Source organism: Miscanthus floridulus, chromosome 5 (assembly GCF_019320115.1).
Source record: "Miscanthus floridulus cultivar M001 chromosome 5, ASM1932011v1, whole genome shotgun sequence".
Classification (NCBI taxonomy): domain Eukaryota; kingdom Viridiplantae; phylum Streptophyta; class Magnoliopsida; order Poales; family Poaceae; genus Miscanthus; species Miscanthus floridulus.
In genome coordinates this window covers 96,183,171-96,202,609 of record NC_089584.1, presented here as the reverse complement: position 1 = coordinate 96,202,609, position 19,439 = coordinate 96,183,171, and the positions used below count along the sequence as shown (strand labels likewise).

Genomic DNA, 19,439 nt, shown 5'->3' with positions numbered 1-19,439 from the left:
AACACGGAGCGTTCTGGTGCATTTCACTGCACGTGCGATGCTTAGTTCTCGAGCCCCCAGGCGGTTCATGCCCTAACCATCCGGGGGGTTTAGGCATATGAGATGAATGCACGTATGGATGTATGAATGATTTGTAAAGAAATAGAGGGGGTTTGATAGTACTTACCTTGACGACTGGAGTGACGGGGCTCAGAGAGCCTCAGTTGGAAAAGTCCGACCGGGACCCGTGCTCATCGTTCGCGACGGAGTCGGCATGGCCTACATGGGGCGCCCCTTCACTTCCTTTCCCTAATTATATCCTAGCATAACCTTTGTTTTTATACCTTCTCTATCGTACCTGCTCGTTTGTCCCATAGAGTGCGACCTTGGGAGTCTGGGGCGTGGCCCGTGGGGCTCGACCGTTCATGTCCGTAGGGAAAGGCGGGGTGCGTTCGGTTTGGAGTAAGAACAGAGTTACGTAGGGTAATCAAGGACATGGAATGTGTTTCCATTTGGGGGCAAAGTTGTTTTTTATGTGATGACAAAAGAAAAAGTGATAAATATACAATATTGTACCCTTATGGAGCCCCCAAGCAACTTGGGCTGAAAGTGTTTCGGGCAGGGGTGCTCTTATGGGAGCATGTTTTAACTAAAAATGGTTTATACCATATTTAGGGGAAAACAACGTAGTTGTTCAATGTTCCAAGTGTTGGTGAGAGCGTTGCCGTTGTTATCCTCCAGTTGGTAGGTGCCTAGGTGAATTACTTCGATCACCGTATAGGGCCCTTCCCATGGTGGAGAGAGCTTGTGCTTTTCCTTTGTTAATTGGGTCCTCCAGAGCACGAGATCGCCGACTTCGAGTATCCTTTCCCTGATCTTCCTTTCGTGGTACCTGCGGAGGGTTTGTTGGCAGCGAGCGGAGCGAATGACAGTTGTTTCACGGGCCTCTTTGAGTAGGTCAACCACGTCTTGTTGAGCCTTCGTGGCTCGGTCATGGTTGAAAGCCTTCACTCTTGGTGCGCCATGGTCGAGGTTGGAGGGCAACACTGCCTCAGCCCCGTAGGCTAGGAAGAAGGGTGTGAATCCCGTGGATTGGTTTGGGGTCGTTCTTAGGCTCCAGAGGATCACTGGAACCTCTGCTACCCAACGCCCAACGTACTTATTGAGTTGGTTGAAGATGCGTGACTTAAGTCCTTAGAGGACCATGCCATTGGCACGTTTGACCTGACCGTTAGTTCGTGGATGTCCAACCGAAGCCCAGTCGATCCTGATACCGTATCCGTTGCTGAAGTCTAGGAACTTTTTTTCGGTGAAGTTAGTCCCATGGTTAGTGATGATACAGTTAGGAACACCGAATCGGTAGATGATGTTGAGGAAGAATTTGACTGCCTCCTCCAACCGGATGTTGGTGATGGGTTTGGCCTCTATCCACTTGGTGAATTTGTCGACTGCTACAAGTAGGTGAGTGAAACCGCCTAGGGCCTTTTTGAGGGGTCCTACCATGTCAAGGCCCCAGGCCATGAACGGCCAGGTGATGGGGATGGTTTGGAGCTCCTATGCCGACAAATGGGTTTGCCAAGCGTAGAACTAGCATCCTTCACACCTACGGACGACCTCCTCCACATCTCGTGGCGCGGTTGGCCAGTAAAAACCTTGACAGAAGGCTTTTCCGACCAACGACCTTGGAGCCGCGTGATGCCCGCAAATGCCGGCATGGACCTTGAGGAGCTGCCTTCCTTGGTCGGTGGGGATACACCTCATGAGTACTCCTGATGGGCTCCATTTGTAGAGCTCGTTAGCGAGCGCGATGAAGGTCTTTGCACGTCGAGCGATCCATTGGGCTTCATCCCTTTCGGGTGGGAGAACCTCATCGAGGAGGTAGGCGAGTAGCGGTACTCGCCAGTCGGTTTGATCGAGGGCCAGTATGGCGACGTTCTCAGGTGACATAGAGGTACTGGGGTCGAAGTCCCTGGGCGCTGGCTGGTCATCAGGGCCAGAGCCCTGAGTGCCGTGGGGCATTGGTGTGTGTCCAGGTCGGACCTCCCAGGATGCGGACGGACGGCTCGTGGACGTCATTGATGAAGACCCCGCTTGGGGATGGATCCCGCCTGGTGGCCAATTTTGCAAGGAAATCGGCGGCATCGTTGTCCCTTCGGGGGACGTGATGCAGTTTGATCCCCTAGAATTTGTCCTTAAGCCTACGCACCTCTTGGCAGTATGCTATCATGAGGGGGCTTTTGTAGGAGGACTCCTTCATGACCTAATCAACGACTAGTTCCGAGTCACCACGGACGTAGACTCGCGTAGCTCTGAGCTCAACGACGATGCAGAGCCCGTTGATAAGGGCCTCATATTCCGCGGCATTGTTTGAAGCTGAGAAGTGAAGGCGGATGGCGTAGCGGAGCCTACTCCCGTCTGGGGAGATCAGAACCACTCCGGCCCCCGAGCCAGGCGCCATTATGGACCTGTCGAAGTACATTGTCCAGTACTCGTGGGTGACGTCCGGGGTCGATAGCTAGACCTCCATCCATTCAGCGACAAAGTCCGCGAGAGCCTAAGACTTAATAGCAGTGTGGGGGCTATATCCGATGTCATGGCCCATGAGCTCAAGTGCCCACTTGGAGATTCGTCCCACGGCGTCACAGTTGCGGATGATGTCTTCGAGCGGGTAGGAAGTGACGACTGTGACTTCATGGTCGGTGAAGTAGTGTAGGAGCTTCCTGGTCGCCATTAGTACAATAGTACAGCGTATAGGAGTTTCTGCACCTGAGGGTACCGGACCTTGGGTCAGTAAGTACTTCTCCGACGAAGTATATGGGTCGTTGTACCTTGAGCTGGTGTCCTGGTTCCTCTCTCTCGATGACCAGGGTGGCGCTAACCACGTGGTTACTTGTCGCGACGTAAAGGAGGGGTTCTCCTCGTTTGGGAGCGACGAGGATTGGGGCCGATGTTAGGGACATTTTGAGGCTTTCGAGAGCCTATTGGGCTTCCTCAGTCCAAACGAAGGCGTCCGTCTTTTTGAGGAGCTTGTAGAGTGGCATCCCTCTTTCGCCGAGTCAGGAGATGAAGCGACTTAGGGCAGCCAGACAGCCGATGAGCATCTACACACCCTTGACATTGCATATGGGACCCATGTTGGAGATGGCTGCAATCTTCTCGGGGTTGGCCTCGATGCCGTGCTCGGATACGATGTATCCGAGCAGCTTCCCCTTTAGAACCTCGAAAACACATTTTTTGGGATTCAACTTGATGTTGAACCTTCAGAGGTTCATGAACATTGTGGTTAAGTTTGTGATCAGATCGCACACTCGAGTCGTTTTGACCACTATGTCATCAACATAGACGGTGATTGTTAGTTTTAGTCGTTTGGCCTGATTAGGCTGATCGAGCGGGTTGATTTGGTTGGCGAAGCATTGCTGCATGCACCTTTGGTAGATGGCGCCAGCGTTCTTCAAGCCGAAAGGCATGGTTACATTACATAATAGTACGAACCATACGGGGTGATGAATGAGGTTGTGAGTTGATCGGACTCTTTTATTGTGATCTGGTGATAGCCGGAGTAGGCGTCCAGAAAGGAGAGGATCTTGCAACCTGAAGTGGAGTCAATTACTTGGTCTATGCGCGGCAAGGGAAAGTGATCCTTTGGACACACCTTGTTAAGCCCAGTATAATCAACGCACATTCTCCATTTCCTAGTCTTTTTTCTAACAAGGACAGGATTGGTGAGCCAGTCAGAGTGGAAAACCTCCTTGATGAATCCAGCTGCCAAAAGCTTGATGATCTCTTCGCCTATGGCCTTGTGCCTCTCGTTGTTGAAACAATGTAGGCGTTGCTTGGCGGGCTTTGAGCCTGGGATAAGGCGTAGTGCGTGCTCGGTGGCCTCCCATGGTATCCCCGACATGTCAGAAGGCTGCCATGCGAAGACATCGCGATTGTCGCATAGGAAGTCGACAAGCTCGCATTCCTATTAGGCCGGGAGCTGGGTCCCGATTCGTACCGTCTTGGCTGGATCAGCGGGGTCGACGCCCACCGCCTTAGTTTCCTCAAGCGGACGAAAGGCCATCGAGGAGGTCGGTTTGTTGCAGTTTGGGACCACTGGGGTTGATGACTCCCCAAGCTGTAGGAGCTCGGATGAGTTGACAACAGCGGTGGCGAGCTCGTAGTGCTCGCGGTCACACTCAAAGGCGTGCGAGAAGGCGCTACTCACGGTGATGACACCATTTGGTCCCGACATCTTCAGCTTGAGGTAGGTATAGTTGGGGATTGCCATGAATCTTGTGTAGCATGGCCGCCCCAAGATGGCGTGGTAGTACCCTGGAAAGTCCACCACTTCGAAGGTAAGGACCTCTGAGCGGAAGTTGGCCCGGCTGCCGAATGTGACAGGCAGATCGATCTGTCCGAGTGGGTATGCCTGTGCTCCCGGGATTACCCCATGGAAGGGGAGCCCGTTAGGCGGAGCTCTGATCAGGGGATGCGTATGGCATCGAGGGTATCGATGTACAGGATGTTGAGGCCGCTACCCCCATCCATCAGCACCTTGGTGAGGCGCTTCTTGCGGACAATGGGGTCGATGACGAGCGGGTAGCATCCTGGCCTTGCGATGTAGGAGGGATGGTCCCTCTGATCAAAAGTGATCGGGGATTCCGACTAGCTGAGGAAGGAGGGAACGACCGTCTCGGCGGCGCATGCCTCCCTATAGTGTACCTTATGCTGGCGTTTAGTCCAGATGGCGTCAGACCCACCGAAGATCATGATGCACTCTTCGGGTTCGAGGAAGCCGTCTCCATCCTTTCCTGCCATGCCCCCCTCTTGGCTGCCGACTCCTTGCCGTCCCCCTCCTTTGACCCGCCGGCCTATCGGAGGAAACGTTTGAGGAGCTCGCATTCCCTATAGAGGTGTTTGACGGGGTAGGCATGGTTGGGGCACGGACCATCCATGAGCTTGTTGAGGTGGTTAGGCAGTCCCTGCTAGGGCTGCTTGGCCGCGCGATCGGTCGCGGTGACCAGCGCGGGACTGCCCGACCGGCGTCGACCTTTTTGGTTTTTCTTGCCCCTCTATGTGGAGGGGCCTTCGTCTGGGTCCATGCGCTTGGCTTTGAGCTTGTCCCGGCCTCCGCCGAAGACTGCTCCGACCGCCTCCTCGCTGGAGGCATGGTTGGTAGCGACGTCGAGCAGGTCACGGGTGGTACAGGATTTCAAGCAGCCAAGCTTGTGGATCAGGGATTCACAGTTCGTCCCGGAGAGGAACGCGCTGATAACGTCTGCGTCGACGACATCGGGGAGGGAGTTGCATTGTTGAGAGAACCTACGAATGTAATCCCATAGGGGCTCGTTGGGCTCCTGGTGATAACTCTTGAGGTCCTAGGAGTTTCTCAGGCAGACGTACGTACCCTGGAAATTTCCGACAAAGAACCTCTTGAGGTCCATCCAGTTGCGGATGCTGTCGTGCGGAAAGAATTCGAGCCATGCCCGAACATGTTCCCCCACGCAAATAGGAAGGTATTAGATGATGAAATAGTCATCATCCACTCCTCTGGCCTGACAGGCGAGCCGGAAGTCTTCGAGCTAAATGCCTGGGTTGGTCTCCCCAGTGTATTTGGTGATGTTGGTGGGTGGCCAGAAACGTTGTGGGAACAGTGCTCTCCGGATACACTGGCTAAAGGCGCGTGGCCCTAGGCCCTTAGGGCTGGGGCTCCGATCATCTAGCCGGCGGCCGTGCCTGGGGCGCGTTTCACCACTTTCCTCGATGGTTTGGCCGGGGTCCATGTCGCCTGCTACCATACGGTGGACATTGTTATCGCGTCGAGCCTAACACCGATTGTCGATGATGCTGCGGGTGTCCTGTTGCGGATCGGACCGCTCTTGTACCGGCGATTGGCGCGGAGTAGGCGCCAGGTTGGACCGTGGCGCGATCGTCGCACCTCAAGCTAGGCCTGATGGCTGTGGCGGTGAGTGAATGGAGCGATCCGTCTGGTGCGTCCTCGTCCCCCTGGTGGGGAGAGAGGGTGCAGGTCGGAGTCGCGATGCGGAGCTTTCTGCTTGTTGGACGGTAATGGCTTCTACTAGAACCCAGAGGTTTCGGTAGACTGCTCGCTCCTAGGGGTCAACGGGCTCGGGAACGCCGCGCAGAAGCATTGCCACAGCGGCGATGTTCTGGCCAGCCCAGACAAATTGAGGGAGATCGTTCCCCTCGTTCATGATGTCGTGTTGGACCTGTCGAGTGCGACCCCAGGCGCCGCCCGCCGGGCCATGTGCATGGGGCACAACGGGCTGTACTGACTACGTCGGTGCAGGCAGCGGCTGGTTCTGCCGTCGTTGTCATAATTCCTCAGCATGTGCTTGCGCAGACGCGAGGCCCCTCGCACGTGGGTCTGGAGGGGTGTGAGTTTGCGCAGACTCCACAACTATCGGCGGTTGTCCCGGAGCGTCTGCCATAGCGCACTTTCGGGACGGATAGTGGTGGGGCGCCACGTCACCGAAGCTGGAACCGTCGCTCTCGCCCACACCGTCCGGGAGTTCATGGGAAACGGCAGGAACATAGCCTACCATTCCCACGAACTTGGACATGAGGGGGGATGGTGCCAGCATCCTTCGGAGCCCCTGAGCGTATGCGTTCGTGTGGGACGCGAGGTCGTAGGAGAACCGCTCGTACGGTGTTTGTGGCGTGGGCGGTACATTCTCTCCAGGTGATTGGTGAGAGATAGTAAATAAAGAGTGAGTAATAGTACGCATATTACTTACAGCGGGGTTTGAGCAGAGAGTTTGTTTAGAATGAAGCGCAGATACCACGCCGTCAAAGTCGCGCGTCTCGGAGTCGATGGAGGACGTCCCTCCGATGAGTACTGGGTCGCGGGCCTCCTCACAGAGGTGGAGTACGCCGAGTCGATCGGCGACGAAGTCCAGGCTTTCGAAGAGGAAGGCCTGGGATGGCTCGAAGACGAGTGGAACCCACATCCCGGCGAGCGAGAGTGCGGGAAACTCCAACGAGCCGAAGTGAATCGTATCGCCCGAGCCCGTCACGACGGGGGTGGTGAAGAAATGGGCCATTCGATGACAAAAAAGTGTTGAATGTACAACATCTTCCCCACGGACGGCGCCAACTGTCGGTACAGAAAGTGACCAACTAGTAAATATTTATAGTTTTGCTGTACATTGTGATCGGTGGTGGCCTAGCACTCAATGACACATGATTTATACTAGTTCAGGCAACGTGCCCTACGTCCAATTGGGGTCGGTCGGTGACTTTATTCCTGAGCCCAGGTGCTCGAAGTCTATAGTGGGATTACAAACGAGAAGGAGAAAGGAGGGGTGTTCAAGAGGCCCAGTCGGGTCCGACCGGAAGGGCCGAGGGCGACCGAAACTCCGCTATGAGCTAGAAGTCCAAGCGTGTGCTTGAGGGGTTATGAGCTATCGATCTAGTGAGTCTGAACTTGAAGAAGTTGACCTCCTTTCGTTGGAGGGGGCGCACCCCCTTTTATGGATAAAAGGGATGGCTTTACAGGTGAGAGGGAGAGAGTACGGATGTTTTTATGTCTTGTTGCCCACGCCGACGAGGGTAGCGATGATGGTAGGCGCCCACAATACTGTTGATGTCACTATAAAATGTCAGGTGCACATGGAAGGTTGCTATGGCTTCTTCAGGAAGGGTGAATGTCGGTACCTGCAAAATACTATTGTTATGTGAGGAGCCCTTACCACGAGTACCAGGTATGGTGAACCCTGACGCCCACTATTGATGCCCAGAGGCATGGGGGCTTTTTGCCGTATGGGAGCTCAATGGCGCCTACAATACTGTAGACACAAATGTCGGCGTCTACAATACTGTTTATGTCAGGGTGTTTGTGAAGCACTGCTCCCGCAGCCGTACAGGGTATGGTCCCGGTATCGTGGTTTGACTTTGTGCACTGCTTTCTCTGTTCGCCCCTGGTTTCTTCCGAGCGGGTGTCCCCGGTCGGATGGGTCCAGTCAGCCTTGGCCGCGCCAGTCGGAGAAGAATGGTAAACAGGCTTCCTACGGGGTCCCCGGTCGGAGACGCGGGGTCGAAGTAGGAAGCAGTGTTCTTACGTACCCCGGTCGGAGAGACACGGGGTCAGAGTCGGAAGTAGAGCTCGGGACAGGCCTTTCGATCGGATAGGCCGTTCGGAGGTGGCTAAAGCCTGGAGCGAGTGCTCTGGTCGGACAGATGGGCCAAAGAAGTTAACGAACGGATGTCGCTCTTCTTGGGCCAGACCTTTCGGTCAGCTGTTGGACCGTCACTTTGCCCTATTATTTTTTAAGACTCTTGGGTTAAGCTATGCCAGAGGGACCCGACACCAAAATACCCGTAACCTTATCCACGCTGACACGTACACCCGCTCTCCTCTTGCTCACCCTCTTCGTCGGGTGAGGATGCAGCGGAGACGAGCGGGCGCGCGGGCACTCGCCCCCAAATCCCAGCCTCCTCTGAGTCCCCTTCCCGTCCCTCTCGCCTTCCTTTGCTCCCTTCGTCATCTCCGACGACGACGAGGTCGACGAGATCGTGGACCCCGACGGGGACTCCCCCATCGTCGACGCCCCCGAGGTCTTCTCCCCGCCGGCTCCTCCCGTGCGCACCGCTCCCGCTCCCCATGCTATCACTACACCGTCCCAGTCCCCAATGCCGACTCCACCTCCGGCCCGGACCCCAACCCCGACTCCGCCTCCGGCGCGGGCCTCGGCATCAACAGCACCTCGGCACCCGTCCCCGCTGAGCGGGCGGTTGCGGCCGGTGGACGAGTACCTTCGGCGGCTCGGGTTGCTTCTGCGGCCGGACTGGCTCGAGTCCTGCACTGCGGCACTTTCCCCAGGTAATTAACCACTTTCCCTCCCTCTGTATGTTCAGTTCCGCCAAAACGTATCTGTTGTTGTCTTTGCTAAAGGCTCTTGCGTCGCGGTGGGACGTAGTTGGGGATTTGGGAGTGGTTGATGCCACCGGCGCCTTCTCTGTCACCACGTACGACGCAAATCACTGCCCTGGTAATGTGTCCGTTCTAATTATTCCATTTCTGCCAGTGTCATAACTTTGGTAATCATAAGGGAGTGGAATTTACTTGTGGTAATTAGACAAAAATAATTACTCTTTGTGTAGAGAACATTTGTCCATTGTTCTGTTTGATTTGAGCTCAGTACACTCATTATGTGCTTCTAGGAGTGAGGGATGGCTTATGCTTGGCCTGTTTGGTGATTTCAGGGGCAGTCAAGTTCTTGTTTGAGGGTCAATTTGGTACCATTCTTCACACAGGGGACTGTCGGCTTACACCAGATTGCTTACAGAATTTGCCAATGAAGTACATAACAAAGAAAGGAAACAAAAACTTTTGCTGACTTGACTTTGTATTCCTAGATTGCACCTTCTCCAAATGCTTCCTCAAGCTACCGAGCAAGGAGTCAGAAATCCGACAGGTTGTTCTCTGTGCTGTGGTTAGAGATATTCTCTCCTCTATATACCTTGTAGAAGTGCTCTTCTGACTACATGGATAATTACAATTGAGAAATGATTCAGTGATTGAAGGTTATATCTTGCATAAGGAAGCATCCACATGCACCATTTGTTTTCCTTGCTTGTGATCTGCTTGGGCATGAATGCGGAGGCTCAGACCTGGCGGTGCTTCGAGCAATTCCTCTTCGCCGACATGATCTCCTGCGGGGCTGGGGTGCTGCCAGAGGGCGTTGGGGGCATGCATACTGAGTTCCTTGATGGCCCCTTCGTGCTTCAGGTTTGACATTGCATAATCCAATTAGGTGAAATGGTCACTATACTTTGCCCTGGTGAGCTATTTGCAATTGAGATCCATACTGTTTCTATGCTCCTATTGGTGACGAGAATGTTTGATCGAGAAAATAAGAAGTGAATTAAAAAAATGAATCAACTTTACATACTTAAATCATCTTCAAATTTATGATGAAATCCAAAGCAGTGCTTAAATCATCTTCAAATTTATCTCTCTGTACTTTTTTTTTCTGAACCGAGGATTTCCCATTTCCATTATCAAACGGAAATACACATGTTCGAGCAAGTGGTTAGAAACAAAATAGAGATAAAGGCCTATATCTGTAACCTAAGGCTACCACCTGACTCAACGCTAGGCAAAGCAACAAATTTGAAATTCAAAGTCAAGTTCTAACAGATTATCTACTAAGACACCAACTGTCAAGCTGCCACATCCGGGTGAAGACTCTGATAGTATTCTAGCAGTTTACAACCTTGATTCTTTTTGATACACCAATATGTGTCCCACTGTCTGGGACACGTTGAGTAATTTTTTGTCTTTCCAAAGATTGCTCCACTTTTGGTTTTCTACATATAGTTATTTTTAACCCAAAAGCAATGCAAAGTACAAGCAAAAATATGCCCCAACACTAACATACTACATGTACTTCTTGTAGTTTCGCAGGCCCTTAATTATGTTTGGTCTTAATTTCTGAACTAATGTTTGTGCCGTGAGTTAAGATCCATGCTCTGAAAATAGTGATCCAAATAGCAAAATAGGAGAGAACATCTCACTCAGGATGTCAGATTTGTGCCTACAGGTGCTTATTGTGGTTTAAATCAAAAGATCCCATTTTTACCTTCGATACAACTATTTCCGTTCTTTTCTCCATGGATATTGTTGTATATATATTTTTACCTTATGTCAGCTCTACAGTTTATGTTGATGTTGAGGGTGATATCGAAACCGTGGTCTACAATTACAGTGTTAATGACGAAGTCCAAAAACATACCTGAGATGAGAAGGCTCCACGGTGTTTGATGAGCATAGAACACGGGAAGAGAAGCCGTTGGTAGTCGCCCGCTCCCACGGTGGAAGAAGCTGTAGGTAGTTGTGGTCCACGTTCACGGTGGAAGAAACCGTTGCAAAAAAAAAACCGCGGAAAGAGGAGAGAATATAGGGATCTCACCAGAGTGCTCAGCACGGAGGGGATGGCTGGACTGGCCGGTTTTTGTTATTTCCTGATTGCCGAGCGCTGGTGGAAGCTGTTGGCGGCCGGGTGATTCAGAGAGGCGGCGGCATGGGTGCTGCCTACGGGCGCCGAAGGAGACCGAAGGAGTCGAGTTTCTCGTCGTGTGCGCACTCGCGGATCGAAGACCAAGCGGGGAGGTGGCTCGTGGAACCGATGCGAACCTCGTTTAGTATTTGTTGCAGAGGAAGAGGTGAGGCAGGCTGCATGAATTTCGGGTGATCGTGATCTGATGCGGATGCTGTGCGGGGGGATCATGGCCCTGATTTGCTTTTGCATGTGGGCCGACCTGCATGATTTTCGGGTGATCGTGATCCGATGACGATGCTACGTGGGGATCGTGGTGCTAATTTGTTTTGCATGTGGGCCGACCGAGCGTACGGACTACCGAGCGGGATTTGTTTTGCATGTCCCGGCGAGATTGCATGTGGCGCTTATTTGTTTTGCATGACACGAAATTCTGGTGATTAAACATGAAGGGCTGATTTGTTTTGCATGTCCCGAAATTCTATTGATTGAAGGGAAATGAGAGGGAGGTGTGGGATCGCATGGCCGGGGGAATTGATCGTTGCCTTCCTGATTTGCTGCAGCTGTTATGGGGATCACAAGGATTGCCGGTGATTGCACGGCGTAGTCGCGGGATCGCAAGGAAGAGAGAACGACGACTCCGAAACAATTGTCGTACGAAAAAAATGTTCATGTTTTGTTCTTTTTAGTTGTAGTATTATAATTATATTGTATTGTATAGGAGAAGGAGATATCCCTAGACTAGACCGATTGACCTCATCAAGTCATCATAGATGCAATGGACCATGATCCATGAATAAATCATGAAGAGGGACCGGGAGTGCAATAGCTCCGGGGGGGGGGGGGGGGGGGGGGGGGGGGGCAACTGCCCTCCAAGGGTGGAATGGATCAGTCATCAGTGCGTTCGAATTTTTTATTTGTTAGCCTCTATTTTGAATTTTTTTTCATAAATATGTCCTTGGAGGAAAGATTTTAAAATCTGGACTCTTAGCTCGGCGCCAGCGTCCTTGGTGCCGAGCTCTTGGGCTCGAAGCCAACGTGGCGGTGACATGGCAGGAAGCTCGGCGCCGTAGATCTTGGCGCCGAGCTTGTGTTTTAACCTTGGCCCCAACCTTCCTGTCCGGGCCTTCTTCCTTTTCTTTCTTCTCCTTCTCGGGTTTTTTCTCTCCCCACCTCGTCCTACCTCACGAATCGGCATATTGGACCTTGCAAACTTTGATTTGATCCGTAGATCTTCGAGAGCAAGGTATCCTCGCTTTCCTCCTAGTTTTTTCGCATCGATTCGGTATATGTTAGTCGGATTTTTCAACCTACGAATCGTCATTACTTAGGGTTTTATTCTATCCCTCAATATTTGTATTATACAACCGTAGGATGATGCCAAGACGTGGAAAAGCTAGCAAACTTACGTAACTGCAGCGCATGTAGTTATGTTATGGGTTAATTGTTGTGCATTAAATGGGAAATCCTAGGTTTAGGGTTTAATGTTAATTGCTTTTGGTTCTTAGAACGAAATTGGTTATATTATAATTATGGTTCTCATTGGCATTTATTTGTGATGTTTTGATTTTTGTTTGTTAAATTACATCCGTTTTGTTAGATGCAAGAAATGTATCTAGAGGAGTTTTGGCGAAAACAGGGTCGTCCTCGAGAATTATACCCCAACGCGTCTAGCAAAGATGTCCCCGTCCCTCCTGACCTCCCTGTCCCTAACTGTAACTGTGGTTTCTCGACCTATGTTTTTCAATCGAAACATCCGGACATAGCGGTGCGGTGCTTATACACATGCAGTCGTTTTAATATAAGAAATTGCTTCCACTATCTTTTTTCTTTATTTGTGTAAGTATGCTACTAATATTTTGTTGGAATCACATTGTGTAGGACCATGAGAGATGCTTTTTCTTTCAGTGGATCGACGGTGCAGACAAGTTTGATCCTAAGTATCTCCTTTTCGACGATTGGTTTAGAGGGAGACATCCACGTGAGCATTTCAAGCAGTGGGTTTCACCCCCCTAACCCTCCGCCAATGACGGCTAAGGAGAAGCACCTAGCCGCAGTTAAACGAATCGAGGAACCTCCTCTGTGCCATTGCGGAGATTGAGCTATGATAAACCCTAAGCATACGTTGGAGTTTGTGTGTCCAGACAAGCATGAAGTAAGTGCAAAGTGTATGTGTTGAAATATTGAGCTATGTGTTCATGTACTAATGTCACCTTATTTAGGTGTTTTCAATGGCGAAGTGTCCTTTCAAGGAGTGGTTGTATGGTCCTAAGAACCAATGGCCGGAAGAACCATGAAAGATTAAGGAAAAGAAGAAAGAAAGGGTAATTTACAAAGCACCTCCTGTCATGTGCGAATGTGGTGTTAAATTGAACTATGACCTAGTCCCTTCGGAGCTTGGAATATGTCATTATTGCGGCCATATGATTGACTATGATGAGGTTGGTTATTTTTGTGGTAAATATGAAATCGTATTTTATTTCTTTAGACATATATGAGCACTAGAAAATACAGGTGGGAATGTTATGATGGTCAAGCTAAGTTCTTGGATGAACTGAAGGGGAGGCAAGTAATAGCACGGAAGAGAGGATATGGACCAGACTATGTCAACCTATTCGTTAAACATCACAAAGAAATGATACGTGAGTTTGCTAGACAGCGCGATATTTATAACCCGATCAATGCTGGGCTTGACAAATGGGGATTGGATAGACGATTGACGTTAGAGGAGAGGGTAAGGAAGAAGATAAGGGAGGAGACAAGAGTACAGATGCAGGTCTTGAACGAGCATGTTGTTGCATTATGTGCCAGTGAGTGCTTGAAAGTCTTTTTTCGTTGCCTGATTTTAAATGTAATATAATCGCGTTGTTAAATGATTGAATTTTATACATGAAGGGATTGGATGCAGCGAGGAACATGCCGCAAAGGTGGCTCGTGCAAGGTATGAGGAAAAGAAGTTAGATGAGTACAGATCGCGAGCTGGTCGCACTGTTCAATCATCGATTGTGTTGTCTGATGAGGGGGACGAGGATGAGGACGACACTGGCAGACTGAGTGAGCTCATCGCTCTAGTAGAGGTGGGCTTGCAGGCGGAGGAGGATGAGGACGGCACAGGTAGACTGAGCGAGCTCATCGCTCTTGCAGAGGCGGGTTTGCAGGCGGAGGAGGATGAGGACGCCACTGGTAGACTGAGCGAGCTTATCGCTCTAGCAGAAGCGGGCTTGTAGGCAGAGGAGGATGGCGACACTGGCAGACTGAGTGAGCACATCGCTCTAGCAGAGGCGGGCTTGTAGGCGGAGGACGACACTGGCAGACTGAGCGAGCTCATCGCTCTAGCAGAGGCGGGCTTATAGGCGGAGGGGGATGAGGACGACACTGGCAGACTACGTGAGCTCATCGCTCTAGCAGAGGCGGGCTTACAGGCGAAGGAGGATGACAATAACATTGGCAGACTGAGCGAGCTCATCGCTCTAGCAGAGGCGGGCTTATAGGCGGAGGAGGATGAGGACGACACTGGCAGACTGAGCGAGCTCATCGCTACAACAGAGGCAGGCTTTGCAGGCGAAGGAGGATGATGACTCATTCTTCACTCTGGCTGCACAGGCTGCAGATGAGGCGAAGGCCGCTTACTATAGGAGACAGGCAGGTCAGAGCAATGCAGGTGAGCCTAGCTACAACAATAGGATTGTGATAGATGGCTGGTACTCGAATGATGAGTTACTTACTCAGTATGTTTCAGACTGAGAATTTGAAAGTGTATTTGCCCCCTATGTGGGTTTTAGTGTATTGATGACATCTGCACTAGGCAATCCTTACCATGCATGTATTTTGGTCACTCTTCTTTACTTTCATCGTATCCTCTTAGTGGTGCCTCTTTCGTGAAATCGTTTTTGCTCTCAACTGGGAACCTCTCACAAAGAGATTCCTCAAAGAAATCGGGACCAAGAGCACCCTCCCACTTAATGATAGTTCCCTTCCCCTTTCCTCTCCCTCTGGACGACTGAAAGGTCCTAATGGCTAGAGGGGGGTGAATAGCCTAATAAAATTTCTACAATAACACATAACAAAATGGTTAGACAATTATGAGGCGAAGCAAGTGTTGTACTAGCCTACTTAAAATGTAAGCTACCTATCACAATTCTAGTTTAGATAGTATCTATTCACACAATAGCTATAATACTACTCTATATTAGTGTGCTCTCAAAAGCTAACTAAAGAGCCACACTAATCAAGCAAGCAAGCTCTCACAACTAACTACACTAAAGAGCTTGTTAACTAGTTTGCGATAACATAAAGAGAGTGATCAAGAAGATTATACCACCGTGAAGATGAATGAACCAATCAATCACAAGGATGAATAACAATGAAGACCAATCACCTCGGAATCAAAGGATGAACACAATGATTTTTACCGAGGTTCACTTGCTTGCCAGCAAGCTAGTCCTCGTTGTGGCGATTCACTCACTTGGAGGTTCACGCGCTAATTGGCTTCACACGCCAAACCCTCAATAGGGTGCCACACAACCAACACAAGATGAGAATCACACAAGCCACGAGCAATCCACTAGAGTACCTTTTGGCGCTCCGCCGGGAAAAGGTCAAGAACCCCTCACAATCACCACGATCAGAGGCGGAGACAATCACCATCCTCCACTCAACGATCCTCGCTGCTCCAAGCCGTCTAGGTGGCGGCAACCACCAAGAGTAACAAGCAAAATCCACAGCGAAACACGAACACCAAGTGCCTCTAGATGCAATCACTCAAGCAATGCACTTGGATTCACTCCCAATCTTACTATGATGATGAATCAATGATGAAGATAAGTGAGAGGACTTTGGCTAGGCTCACAAGGTTTCTATGTCAATGAAAATGGCCAAAGATATGAGCCATAGCCGGCCATGGGGCTTAAATAAAAGCCCTCACGAAATAGAGCCATTGTACCCTTTCACTGGGCATACTGCGCTCTGACCGGACGCTCCGGTCATACTGACCGGACCCTGGACCCAGCGTCTGGTCCACTGATTTATGCCACGTGTCACTCTAAGTTAAAGCTGAAACGTCAGATCACAACGGCTAAGTGCCGACCGAATGCTTCGGCAAAACTGACCAGACGCTGAAGCCCCAGCGTCCGGTCGTTTCCAGTAAGCTCCTCGAGGCGTATTTCTTCGACCGAACGCGTCCGGTTCACCTTGATCTGACATAGTCTAGCGTCCCGGTGGTTAACCCTAGGCACTGTGCCATCTTACCAGTTTGACCGGACGCAAGTAGCCAGCATCCGGTGCTTTCAGACCCAGCGTCCAGTCAGTTGACCGACGCCAGCGTCTTCGCGACCAACTCCTTTTCAATTCTAACTTCTCTACCCTTGCTCAATTGTGCCAACCACAAAGTGTATCACGTTGTGCTCATGTGTTAGCATATTTTCACAAATATTTTTAAGGGTGTTAGCACTCCACTAGATCCTAAATGCATATGCAATGAGTTAGAGCATCTAGTGGCACTTTGATAACCGTATTCCGATACGAGTTTCACCCCTCTTAATAGTACGGCTATCAAACCTAAATATGATCACACTCTCTAAGTGTCTTGATCACCAAAACAAAATAGCTCCTACAAGTTATACCTTTGCCTTGAGCTTTTATTTTTCTCTTTCTTCTTTTCAAGTTTAAGCCCTTAATCATCACCATGCCATCACCATTGTCATGTTATGATCTTCCTTAGCTTCTCCACTTGAAGTGTGCTACCTATCTCATGATCACTTGATAAACTAGGTTAGCACTTATGGTTTCATCAATTCATCAAAACCAAACTAGAGCTTTCAATCTCCCATTTTTGGTAATTGATGACAACCCTTATACAAAGATATGAATTAAAATTCAATTGAATCCATGTTGCTTGTCCAAGCATATTTACCAATTGTAAAAAGATATGGACAAGTTTCATGAACCCCAAATGGTAGCAATTGCTCTCCCTATATATGTGCTAAGAGTTTGGATTGTATCTTGCACATATGCTTAGATAGGAAATATAGGAGACAATGTCTACCACATGATGCTAAGGTATAAGAGATGGACCTTTGAAGCGTGATACCCATCGGAGTGCACCAATATACCATCCTTAGCACCATGGTTAGCTCAATACCACTTGGAAACATACTTTAGAAAGATACCACTCGTAAAGACTTTCTTGGAAATGAGAGTTATCTATTGATTTCATTTCATCATCCAATCTTACAACTAAACATTCATCACACAAGCATGGATGTTTAACTTTAATACTTGTGCCATGCAAGCAAACATATGAGATGCACATACAAATGCACCATACAAGTTCATGAGCTTGCTCCCCCTACTTATATGCTCAAAATGTTAATTGATTCCTTTTCTTTGTCATATCTCTCCCCCTATGTCAAGTTCTCCCCCTTTGTTGTCTTTTCATTATCTTAGTACACTAATATCTTTGTTTTTTCCTCATGTACTAGTATCTTTGTTTCTCTCACCCTTTGTCATCAATGACCATAAAGGTTCTAAATATAGATAGTATTACTTGTAGGGTCAAGATTATCAATGTCAATCAATAGGGTGAGGATCATTTTCCCAAATTTTGGTCCAATCTAGATCATTTGCCAAAGATATTTAACTCGGTTTGATCAAGGACAAGCTTCTTCACACCTCTAAATAAGGGTTATCTTGTACCATATTGAGTTAAACACTTAGAGCTCATTTTCTAGATTAAACATTAGGTTTACAAGCCCATAAACATATCATATGCCATCACTAGATCAAGTCAAGCATAAAGGCAATAGTGATACCATATGGACATCAAAATCATTTGATTTTTATGAATGAGTCTAATAAAATAGAACCACATGAAAGGTCCTAATAAGATTGAAAATATGACTAGATGCACTAAACATGTCCTTAGCAATGATGTATGCCATGCCAATCAACTTTTACCTTGGATTGCTCAAAGGAGAGGCATGTCATATGATTGGGGGGTGCATCAACACATATTTGAGAAATCCAATATGTTCAACTCATTCCTTAGCTTGCAAAACCTTTTCTCATCCAATGGCTTGGTGAATATGTCGGCAAGTTGATCTTCGGTGCCTACACTCTCAATGCAAATGTCCCCTTTTTGTTAGTGATCTCTTATGAAATGGTGGCAGATATCAATGTGCTTTGTTCTTGCATGTTGAACCGGATTGTTGGTTAGCTTGATTGCACTCTCATTGTCACATAGCAATGGCACTTTCTTGAACTTGATTCCAAAGTCACTCAAAGTGGCTTTCATCCAAAGTACTTGTGCACAACAACTACCAGTAAAAATGTATTTGGCTTCGGCGGTTGATAATGTAACACTATTTTGCTTCTTTGATGACCATGAAACAAGTGATCTTCCCAACAATTGACATGCACCCGAGGTGCTTTTCCTTTCAACCTTGCATCCCGCATAATTCGAGTCAAAGTAACCAACTAGCTCAAACTTTGCTTCTTTAGGATACCACAAACCAATATTTGGTGTATGCTTCAAGTACCTCAATATCCTCTTTATAGCCTTCAAATGACTTTCTCTTGGTGAGGCTTGAAATCTTGCACACATGCATACACTAAACATGACATCCGGCCTTGATGCGGTCACATAGTATAGGCTTCCAATCATGGACCGATACAACTTTTGATCCATCATATTTTCACTTGCATCACTATCCAAGTTGCCATTGGTTCCCATTGGTGTGCTAATGGCTTTACTATCAATCATTCCAAACTTCTTGATCATGTCCTTGATGTACTTGTCTTGACTTACAAAGGTACCATTCTTCAATTGCTTGATTTGAAGACCAAGGAAGTAACTTAACTCTTCAATCATGGACATCTCAAACTCATTAGCCATCATCTTTCCAAACTCATCACAAAATTCTTGATTGGTTGATCCAAATATGATATCATCAATATACATTTGCAACACAAATAAATCTTTTCCAATCTTCTTGATGAAAAGAGTGGTGTCAACTTTGCCCATTGTGAACCCTTTAGAGAGGAGGAAGTCCCTCAATCTCTCATATCATGCTCTAGGTGCTTGCTTCAAGCCATACAATGCCTTCTTCAACTTGTATATATGGTTGGGCTTCTTATCATCTTTAAAATCGGGAGGTTGCTCTACATATACTTCTTCATTGATGTAGCCATTGAGAAATGCACTCTTAATATCCATTTGATAGAGCTTGATGTTGTGGACACAAGCATAGGCCAGCAAGATTCTAATTGCTTCCAATCTAGCAACCGGGGCATATGTTTCTCCAAAGTCAAGACCTTCAACTTATGTATATCCTTGTATGACTAATCTTGCTTTGTTCCTTACTACTATCCTATCTTGATCTTGCTTGTTTCTAAAGACCTATTTAGTTCCAATCACATTGTGTCCCTTTAGTCTTTCTACTAACTCACATACTTGATTTC

General features: G+C 48.8%; 1 protein-coding gene across 4 annotated transcripts; it reads left to right on the top strand.

The window, feature by feature from the left end:
• Positions 1-8,312: 8,312 nt before the first annotated feature.
• On the top strand, positions 8,313-14,758 carry LOC136450276 (uncharacterized). 4 transcript variants are annotated; one of them, XR_010758296.1, is made up of 8 exons: positions 8,313-8,803; positions 8,901-8,972; positions 9,187-9,398; positions 9,499-9,712; positions 11,546-11,636; positions 12,864-13,137; positions 13,205-13,792; positions 13,878-14,758. XR_010758296.1 is itself a non-coding variant. In XM_066450659.1 (8 exons), the coding sequence occupies exons 6-8, from the start codon at positions 13,416-13,418 to the stop codon at positions 14,207-14,209; spliced, it is 636 nt and encodes a 211-aa protein (XP_066306756.1). In that variant the 5' UTR covers positions 8,313-8,803; positions 8,901-8,972; positions 9,187-9,712; positions 11,546-11,636; positions 12,864-13,137; positions 13,205-13,415; the 3' UTR covers positions 14,210-14,758. The 4 variants fall into 4 exon arrangements, 1 of the variants encoding a protein (XP_066306756.1); XM_066450659.1 differs by having other exon boundaries at positions 9,187-9,712; positions 13,205-13,423; positions 13,497-13,792; XR_010758298.1 differs by having other exon boundaries at positions 8,876-8,972; positions 9,187-9,712.
• The last annotated feature ends 4,681 nt before the right edge of the window (positions 14,759-19,439 follow it).